Here is an 11,026-nt window from a genome sequence, read left to right on the forward strand (position 1 = left end):
GCTTCCAAAGTGACGATGAAGAAATTCACAGTGAAAATTAGTGGGATAGATTAAAGCGGTAGTTTTTTGGGACGCTGAAGGCATAAGTATGGTGGAATATTTTAATAAGGTAGCCACTATATTGGGCTCGTACTACATAGACCAAATTAAAATATTGCGGTAGGTTAGTAAGAAAAAGAGACACGGCAAACTGCGGGCTTGAGTGCTGTTTCACCAAGACAACGCACCAGACCATAAAGCGTCAGTTGCAATGGCTGCCATTCAAAATGCTTGATCACCCACCCTGTTTGTTAGATCTAGCTCCTAGTTATTTCTATCTCTTTCCTGGGCAAAAGAAACACCGTCTTAGGCAAGAAATTTTAAGACGACAGTGAAGTGATGACCGTAGTAGAGGGGTTTTTGTGGATGAAGTCAAAGTTTTTTTTTCTAAGTTTAGGAAAAAAATATCAAAGTATATTATCTAGTTAGAAGACTATCTAGTGAAATACATAATTACATATATTTTAATTGTAATGACCTCGTTTAATATTGTTATCATTACTTTAGTTTAATATTGTTATCATTACTTTCTCATATTAAATGTATGGGAAGGTTTCAAGTTAATTTTTTAGATATTTCTCGTTTTATTTTAAAAAAAAATTTATGGCCTTTTTACTCATTAGGTTAAGTACTTTCAATATCAGTTTAAAGTTTTTTGATATCTGTAATGGTTACGGAATAATCGCCTGTGCACACTTAACGATTATACCCTGTATATTCTAATACATACTATAGAGTTTGTTTGTTTCTTTGAACGCGCTAATCTCTGGAACTAGTAACTACTGGTCCGATTTGAAAAATTCTTTCGGCGTTAGATAGCCCATTTATCGAGAAAGGGCTATATATATATATATATATATATATATATATATAGGTATATCAGCTAATAAGACCAACAGGAACTAAGCCGCGCGGGTGAAACCGCGAAGCGCAGCTAGTGTACTATATTAGGTAGGAGAAACAAATACCGGGTTTCAGTATTTTTTTTAATACAATTACAAGGTGCGATAATAGTACAAGTAAAATAATTATAGACATCTACTTGCTCATCTGCCATAGAGCTACTAGGGATAAATCATAAAATAAAAAACAGTGTTCAATGTTCAATTATATTTCTAAGCTTTACACAGACATTCGATAACCTACTTTTATGTTCTTCACTTAAAATATTTTCCTTGAGGTCGCACAGTAAAGTTGATTCTTCTTCTATTCTCAATATTAGATCTTCAATTTCATTCACATTTAATTTAACTCGTTTAGAACTAGGCTCGTTGTCGCTATCGTTATCAAAAAGTGAATCAATATCGGCCAAATCAAAATTACTTCTACTTTGACTTCGCTCCGACACTGAATTACATACTTGTGATTTCAAACACTTATGAGTATAAACATTTCTCTCTACGTTTTCAAATTGATTTTTCAATATTTTTATATCATTTGGAGTGTTTTTATACTCATTAAATTCAGTCAATACATCTTGTAATGAATCTTGCTGCACAATGTTATTAAATTCCTTTGATATAGGACTATTTTTAATAACATTAAATACGTATTGTCGTAATGCAAAATCTGCATTAATAAGCACTTTTTCGAAGACATCATGCAAGATATCAGGTTTTATATCCAAGTGATGATTATATAAAGCACAAAATGTTGGAAACGAAAGATAGATGAGATCCAGGTTTTCTGATTGTAGTATCCTTGAAATTATATGGAGAATCTGTAAATAAATGTTCAATTACATCGCGAAGTCTTAACATAGCTCATATAAGCCACATAGAGTGCTTTAACGAATTTAAATACAGCTTAAATATTTAAATACAAAGGTGTGTACAAATAAGTTCCCACCGTTTTTTAATAATTTAATACTTTTGCGAAAGTACTTACATAGTTCACGAATCAACTTATTTTTTTGGTTATTTAATTTTTTTATCCCTGGAACCGCTACATGCCGGCCACGTGTTTTATATTGTTCTTGAATTAATAAGCTAATTTTCAAGCCAATAATCATCTAGGAATTTTTACGGAAAATTAATTGTGTAATGCTATTTGTCGAAAAACGGCGGGAACTTATTTGTACACCTATAAATACTATTCAAACAGCCCAAATATTTAAGAAAATGCCATTATTTGATCAATATTATAACACTTTATATACCATTCAATTCTTTTTATTAATTAAAATTATAACACTTTTTTAACTTTTATTTTTAGGCATACATATTTATTATTTACCTTAATTTTTACATGTTTCGGTATTCTCTCCCTTAAAGATTCAGTTAGAATAATTAGTGCTTCAATATATCTAAAATACCAAATAGAGCTCTGATCAAATTCTTTAATATCATAGTTACATTTAGGGCAAGCGTTTCCCCACATTTTATCTAATAAATCCATAATATTGTTGTCATTATTTTTACAGGTTGCTGCCAAATTGATAAGTTGAATCTGAAAGGAAAATAGAAACTTACTTATAGAAAATATATATATATATATATATTTTATAAAATGGAATTTTATCATATTTGCTACACAACATAATAGGAGAATAAGAGCACTATATAAATAACTAGCTTTCCGCCCGCGGCTTCGCCCGCGTTTTCTCAGAAAATTACCGCATAGTTACCGTTCCCGTTTAATTTCTGGGATGAAACCTATCCTATGTCCAATCCAAGTTACCCTCTATATATGTGCTAAATTTCATTATAATCGGTTCAGTAGTATATGCGTGAAAGAGTTACAATCATACATACATACACATACACATACAAACATCCTCACAAACTTTCGCATTTATAATATTATTAGGAAGGATTAATTGACTATTAATATAACCATTAATCTTACCATACAATCAATGTCTTCATCATCTATTCTCAAACCATAGACCATTTTTTGTAACTTAACAAAAACTAATTGTTCTGCAATATACTGCACATTTGACGGCAAATTTGATATTTTTAAACCAATCCACACATTTTGTTTTTCCAGAATATTATACTGTTTATATATAGACAATTTATCCTGTTGTGAACATAGTTGAAACAGTCTTCTTAATGTATAGAGGATATATATTTTTTGTGGAGAACGATGGAACGATTTGATGTTTCCTAGTTTTTGGTACACTTTTATTAAAGACATGAGTGTGTTGGAAAGTAGTCTTGGATCACATGATCTGGAAAATAAAGGTCTTATTAGTTTATTAGTTAGTATTTTCAATGGTATCATAAACATCAGTTAACAAGATTTCAAAAATAATTAATAAATAAATAAATATTTCAGGACAATTTTCACACACGGCACAATCTGATCCCATACTAAGCTTTCGCTTGTGTTATGAAAACCAGATGGCTGATAAACATACATATTATATAATTTTTAAATAAATACTTATATAGATAATTAACACCCACACACAGAGCAAACATCTATGTTCATCACACAAATATTTTCCCCGGGTGGGAATCGAACCCACGACCTCTGGCTTGGAAGGCAGGGCCACTATCAACCAAGCCAACCGGTCAGTCAAATTTTTTTTATAACAATATTAAAGAGAAACATATGCTTTTGATGGTGTTTTAAAGATCGATATAAAAACTTATTAGCGCGGTTCTTATATATTCGAGTATTAAGAAATTACCTTAATAACAGCTCCCATAAGTTTGCCGCGAAAACGGCGCTATAACAATCAGTATTTAACAAAGCCTCAAAAATAATGCGCTCTAAGTGGGAAAATTCTTCAGAATTCAATGTTTTAGCAAAAGCCACTGTGACTGTTAACAAGTAAGCAAATAAACTGTATGTTTGATATTCGGATCCTCTCGCCAATTTTAACTTTATACATATGTTAAACCATGTGTGACCTGGAACAGAACACATGAATAGTTTTTTTTTTTTTTTTCATAATTTAAATTATACTTTATTTATAATATATACCAATAATAAAATTGGAGTGTCTGTCTGTAATATTAAAATAACCACTTTTTTACTAAATGCATATGGATGTATCAATTATTATGTGTACCAAAATAGTATTTTACAATTTTTGTCTGTCTGTCTGCTCCAGCTAATCTCTGGAACGGCTGTACCGATTTTGACAGGACTTTCACTGGCAGATAGCTGATGTTATAAGGAGTACCTCAGGCTATTTTTTATTCTGCTATTAGTAAAGTAGCTAGTATTATTAAAAGTTTAAATTGACAACATCCATGCTTACATGGATAATAATTCTTTCATCTTTGCATTCAATTGTGCGCTCATATTTTATCATAGTGTTAAAAAGTAAACTTACCTGAATGTAGTAATGAAAACACACGTTTCAATATTCGTATTTTTAAATCTCCAACTTCTATATTATTTATATTCAAAAGCTTCGTCATTATTGCCGCAAGTAGTAGAACATATCCGAAGTATGCATCTCCTTGTAATTTGCTTTCATTAATATTACAAACACACTGTAAAATTAATAAGTTTTTTTTACTAATGGATTAGTCTTTTTAACGCAAATAGCTGAACCAATTCCGGAGAATTTTAGCATATTTATAGACTAAAGTAAAACATAGCCATAAGTAACAAAAAATAATTAATATAGAAGTAGGTGATATTGGGAAAGCGAATTGTATTGTATAGGAAATTGCTGATAACAAAAGTTTACGTTATTTTATTTGAAAATTTTAAACCAATATTACATAGTTTTAATACTTACATAAAGAAATTTAGTGTCATTTACAAGCTGGTTGAGAAGTACTTCCAATGACACTATAATATTTGATTCTACCTGTCTTGAAAGTTTTGATTTTTGTTTTAAATCCAAATATGAAGTGTTGAAGCTGCAATATAATGTCCATACATAATAATATGGTTTTATTTACCATCTTCCACCTTACTAAAACATCTTTTTACTATCATGTGAATTTGCCTTGATTTTTATTAAAAAAAGATTAAAGATAACAAAAATGATTCTTTCATTTCATTTCATTCTCAAATAAAAAAATAAACTGTCAAGATTAGGTTCTGGATTTTTTATTTAAGACGCAAGAAATAAGTACTTTATTTCGATGATTTGATTCGATGATATAATGATTTCCTTTAAACTTACATATTATAGTTTTTTATCTAGTGAACATTTTTGAACTGCAGTAAATCTAAATACTAGAAAGCTACAACACTTTTCACCTTAGCGCTAATAATATGTAAAAGTTACTTACGTAAACAAATATATTAATGTATCCAGTATGTCTTCATGATCATTACATGTCGCATTCTTGAATATATTACATAACTTCGATAATATTCTAATCCCAAAACTAGCAACTTTTACAGATCTTAATATAGCCTTATCATCATTTACCTGAAACATTTCAAATAAGGTGTAATTATTCAATCAGCTAATGCTTAAAGAATCATCCAGCAAGAAGATCCTCAAATACCTATAAAAATTTCAGTAGCTGGCCAAGGAGTAGATTTTCGTGATTGATATTTGGGCTAAAGTATGTGAGATATTTACTATTGCTGTGTCTGATTAAGGCTAATAAATAAATAAATGTGAGATACTACATAAGTTTGACATATATTAGGACTCAATAAAGGGAAAAAAGGAATGATAGGTATAGCTTGACCGCAACCGCTGTACTGCTGTATAGGTATGTGTGCGGCGAGGCGGGGGAGAGTTTTGTTTCTTTCTAACTTCTAACTCGTGCTCTTTCTTACCCGGTCCCCGCCTCACCGCACATACCTAGGGCGCGGTACAGCCACTGCGGTAAAGCTATAGTAGGTAGGTAGTAATAATACATAAGGATGATTACAGCATTAAGGAATATATCTAATTATATAAAACTTATAGTGATCTATCAACGCACAGCCCAAACCACTGTACGTATTGGGCTGAAATTTGGCATGCAGGTAGATGTTAGGACGTAGGCATCCGCTAAGAAAGGATTTCCCGAAATTCTTGCGGGAACGGGGAAAAACGGGGATGCACGTACAATGTCGTGGGCGGAAGCTAGTGGAAGATAAAAACCCATCGAGGGTTGTCGCGTAAAAACCACAGGACAGTTCTTTGGCATATTATTATGATAATATACAGTTACATATTTTGTAAAATTAAATTGTAATACTGAAATGATTTAAAAGAGCAACTATGGAGTTTCTTGCCGGTTCTTCTCCATAGATACTGCTTTCTGAATCGGTGGTAAATGTTAAAAATATGTAATGACGTTTCAAAAGTGCTTCTCGAAGAAGTCTAATTGAATAAATAAATGTTTGAGTTTGAGTTTGATTTACGCTACACCATGTTGTGACCGGCCATTACAAAGCCAAGAAGATAAATAAACAGATTTAGAAACTTAAAGATATTACCTCTAAACCTGTTTTCATATTGTTTCTTATCATTTCAATGAAGAGCTTTGTACACTTATTATAAATGTCCTTGTCTAACAAATATTTAGAATACTTTTCACATATTGCAGTATAGGCTTTCCACTGCTCTGCCATAGTTTTTACATCCAGTGCTTGTGCTACTTCACCAATTTTTAGATTTATATCTAAAGCTGAAAAAACAGATTTTAAAATTTCAATGTTATTTTTGGGCTATGTATTTTTAGTATAGCATTCAAGTATTATTCATAGACCGCCTCCTTGGTACAGTGGTTGACGCGTCAGCGTAGCACCGAGGGGTCCTGGGTTCGATTCCCGGTGGAGACGAAGAAAAAAAAATGTCTCGGTCTGGTAGGACACAGAAGGCTGATCACCTACTTGTCCCTAAAGAAAATCGATCAGTGAAATAGATGTATAATGCATCTGCCCCTTACCCCACTAAGGGGCATGGGACTTCACTTTTTTTTTCAAGTATTATTTAACACAATTTTTTAAGATTTTTGACCCACCGTCCCTCCCTCGTAAAGCAATTTTCTGTACCAGAGTAAAGTATTTTAACGTTTTACGATATCCCCCCCCTCTCAAAAATTGCGTTACGTAATACTTGAATGGTCCCTTTTAGTATCCATAACATAGATCCAAATGATTAAAAAAGTCATCTCTACTGAGAATGATCTCACACAATGTAAACCAATAAAATTTATTTAATCTTTATAATAATTTGACTAAAGCACATTTATTCACATTATCTATTACTACTACTTTAGTACTACTGTCACTTCGCGCAAAACATCTGATTTTTCAAACTTAAAATGTCTTTATGTATCATACATTGCACTTGTAAGATAATACATACACACACATATTAAGAAAAAACACTATTTTTAACGTTCATGATATTTTTGATGTCATTTTTGTTATTTAAACTAGTTAAAAACAGTTTAAAAAAGTTCTGTCTTGGACGTCCGTGTGTCTGTATGTGCGGATCCTTTTTCTTGTTAACACTATAGCGACCGAAATACTTTACTAATCGAGTCTTTTTTTTTCTCTTACGCTTGAGTATGCTCAGGAATAGAACCCTTTCATTTTTCAGGGTCTGATTCGATGTGGTTTAATTGTTATTAAATAAACAAAAATAATAATTAATAAATATTAATTAAAAAAAAATTATGAGGCGTGCACTTTTGGATTTTCCAAATTATTTAATAATATTAAAAGTGGAGTGATAGTGAAATAGTCAATACCTTCTAATAAGACATCCAATTGATGTGTTTCACTTAAATCAAATGTATAGTGTTTCTCCATTGACATCAGATATGTTAGTTGCAGTTCATGGCAAGTTCGGAACAAGTCTTTTAACTGTTTTTCCACCTTATTTATATACACACCATACAAACATTCACTGAAAATAAAGGTCAAAATCATATAACTAAACTAGATGCTGTAATCTTCTTATATATAAAAATGTAGTTACTTTCGCATTTATAATCTTAAATATAAAAATGAATCGCAAAATGTGTTGGTAAGCGCATAACTCGAGAACGGCTGAACCGATTTCGATAATTCGTTTTTTATTATATTCCTTGAAGTACGAGTATGGTTCTTATGTAGAGAAAACGTAAATATGTACCACGGGCGAAGCCTGGGCGGACCGCTAGTATATTATACAAACAACATAGTTTAGCTTTGCCTTTGTTGATCTGACTCAAATAAAGCCTCACTTGATGAATATTATGAAGCTTTTAATCATTAAGAAACAAATAAAAAATATGATGTGTTTGTTTGATTGAAAACGCTAATCTCAGGAACTTCAGGTCCAATTTGAATAATTCTTTCAGTATTAGATTGTCAGTTTATCTAAGAAGGTTACAGGGTATATATAACACTTAGACCAGAAGTAGCGGGATAATGCAGATAACTTTGTGTTTTATATTATAAACTAGCTGTGCCCTGCAGTTTTACTCTTAGTGCTCCACTCCTGTTGGTCTTAGCGTGATGATATATAGCCTACTAGCTTTCCGCCCGCGGCTTCGCCCGCGCTTTCAGAGAAAAACCCGTTCCCGTAGGATTTCCGGGATAAAACCTATCCTATGTCCTTTCTCGGGTATCAAAATATATCAATACCAAATTTCATGCAAATTGGTTCAGTAGTTCAGGCGTGATTGAGTAACAGACAGACAGACAGAGTTACTTTCGCATTTATAATATTAGTATGGATAGCCTTCCTCAATAAATGGACTATCTAACACCGAAATAATTTTTAAAATTGGACCAGTATTTCCTGAGATAAGCGCGTTCAAACAAACAAACTCTTCAGCTTTCTTTTTCTTTATTATACTTTAGTATAAAGTATAAGTATTTGGTATTGAAACTTGAAATTTTATAATCTGATTAATAAATCACCTGTCCTTGCAGTGAGTAAACACTGATAAAATAATATTTCCTGTGATGGTTGGATATGTCTTCATACTACAGCAAGCCAAAGCAAAAGACTCTATTACATTTATTATATAGCTTGATAGCATTTGGAGTAGACACACTGCATCTTCTATGTGCTCACATAATCTTAAGATTTCCAAATTGGTGTCTTCTAATGCTCTTGCTATGGCATTTAAGCACTGAAATTAATAAACTAACATATGCAATAAATGTATTAAAGCTGAAAATAATATTTTCAGTATAATATATCTACAGACATTATACAAAGATACAAAGTATAATATTACCTGATAAATGCATGTTTCGCAGTCTTGCAATACCTCATTAAAGTATTTAATTGATATTAGTTTCTTGTCCTTACATAGAGATGACTTTAAACTATGTAATAGAGTTTTATACGTCTCTGTATCCATCTGTATGTTTCATTCAGGATAAATATTTTCATCTAATTATGATTTTATCACATTATTTTAATCTAATGAATGAATGCTTTATCTATAAACAATAAAATTAAAAATGTAATTGCAATGCAATGAAATAAACTTTCTAATAGTTATGTTAATCGCTATAATTTAAAAATTTAAATAATAAATTTAAAGCGATAAGTAGGTATCTCATGAATTTATTATTCCTTTGGATATGGTATTAAGTCATTATTTTTAAAAGGATACGGTAATAACAGCATTGTTGGCTTCAAAACTTGTTTCAGAAAATACATCCGAGCTTTGAGAATCGTCCATTTCAAATTTCAATGTTATGTTACTAATAATTCCACGAATTTCATTTGAATAACAGAATGCATTTAAAAATAATATAATGGCATATTATACAATTGTAATATAAATTAGAAATCAACATATTATCAACACCATTATTTACTTTGGAACACAGATTAGGTATTAGTACCTTTGGAAGACTTTCCCGGTTCCCCGGACCCCGTTCCCGCTGAAAGAAATGTCAAATGTCAATTAAAAAATAGTGCGTAACCACAGAGTACTTATTATACGTAGATTACTGCCACAGAGCAAGTAATATAGTAATTACGGCCATCATCCTTCATATTTATGTTAATGTCGGTTGTTTTACTTATTTGACAGATCATTGAGTGCTTGAGTGTATTGTTCACGTCACAGAACAGTAAAAACATATAGAAGTGCTGTAATGTCTAATTAGTATGAAAACCAGTGTCGCCAAACCCACACATTTAAACCGATAGTTATACAGTACACTACAAGTAAACTATGCCTTTGATTGGACAGCTTAATTTGAGTAAAAACTGACTTAGGTTATAAATTCAGCATTTCAATATGTACCCTAACGCACCATGTTACGGTTTATTTTAGTATAACATCCCTAGGTATATTAGCTGTTTTGTTTCTCATTACACAGAAATTCCAAATTCGAAAACATTCAGCTACTCCACAACAGAGGGCGTTAGTTTTCGATAGATATAAATTTGAAACGCAACACATAGAGATAAGGTTGAAATTTGTGTCACTCAACATTAATGACATTAACTTGATATTTATCTGATGCTATGCTCTGAGGGATGTCAGCCTTGTTGTCGATAATTCACAAATAAATATTTTTTGTGTATTTTTTTTTCTTTCTTTTATATGAGTATAGTATAATGCGTCACATTTTGGAGTATGTTTATTACTACTAAGTACGTCTTTTTATATTATTATTATTAAATAAAAAACGGAATAGAATAGTATAAATCTATATTTACAAAATACAAACAGAAAATATGCATTATTTTAAATCTTGGAACTGCTGTAGGTTTGATGTATCGGTGGCCTTTGTTAGACCGCTTAGTGCTGTTCGGCATCCAGTTAACTCGTCACGTTGCATTTATCCATTTCTCTTTTAAATTATAAGAATAGAATAAGAATAAAATAATTTTTATTAGGCACACCAAATTACCACCACCAACACAAACAAGAAAAAAAAAAAATAAAGAAACAATATAAAAAAAAACACTCTTAAATATAATCTAACATAAAAATTAAAACTAAGAATATGATTTGTGTGGCGACTGGCGACCTAAAGGGTAAGGCCGCTCAGCTTATGCTATGCCGATATGGTCAGCATAGCGCTGGTTTTCAGGGCCCCACCAGACAACAAAATGCTTAAGTCTAAAGTGTCTCTCTCTCTGCTGTTATATAATAAA

General features: G+C 31.4%; 1 protein-coding gene across 2 annotated transcripts; it reads right to left on the reverse strand.

The window, feature by feature from the left end:
* Positions 1-1,134: 1,134 nt before the first annotated feature.
* LOC149901863 (FIGNL1-interacting regulator of recombination and mitosis-like) lies at positions 1,135-9,799 on the reverse strand. Of its 2 annotated transcripts, none has more exons than XM_090110778.1 (12): positions 9,760-9,799; positions 9,141-9,348; positions 8,818-9,032; positions 7,659-7,816; positions 6,397-6,587; positions 5,247-5,389; positions 4,745-4,868; positions 4,331-4,493; positions 3,680-3,902; positions 2,887-3,214; positions 2,275-2,487; positions 1,135-1,759 (listed from the first exon to the last, which is right to left on the reverse strand). In XM_090110778.1, the coding sequence occupies exons 2-12, from the start codon at positions 9,264-9,266 to the stop codon at positions 1,136-1,138; spliced, it is 2,508 nt and encodes an 835-aa protein (XP_089966904.1). In that variant the 5' UTR covers positions 9,267-9,348; positions 9,760-9,799; the 3' UTR covers position 1,135. The 2 variants fall into 2 exon arrangements, with proteins under 2 accessions (XP_089966904.1, XP_089966903.1); XM_090110777.1 differs by having other exon boundaries at positions 9,141-9,266; positions 9,525-9,798.
* Between the last annotated feature and the right edge of the window lie 1,227 nt (positions 9,800-11,026).

The sequence above is a fragment of the Colias eurytheme genome, chromosome 16, assembly GCF_061535395.1.
Source record: "Colias eurytheme isolate Ceu_HAF_F1 chromosome 16, ilColEury1 Martin Lab GWU primary, whole genome shotgun sequence".
Classification (NCBI taxonomy): domain Eukaryota; kingdom Metazoa; phylum Arthropoda; class Insecta; order Lepidoptera; family Pieridae; genus Colias; species Colias eurytheme.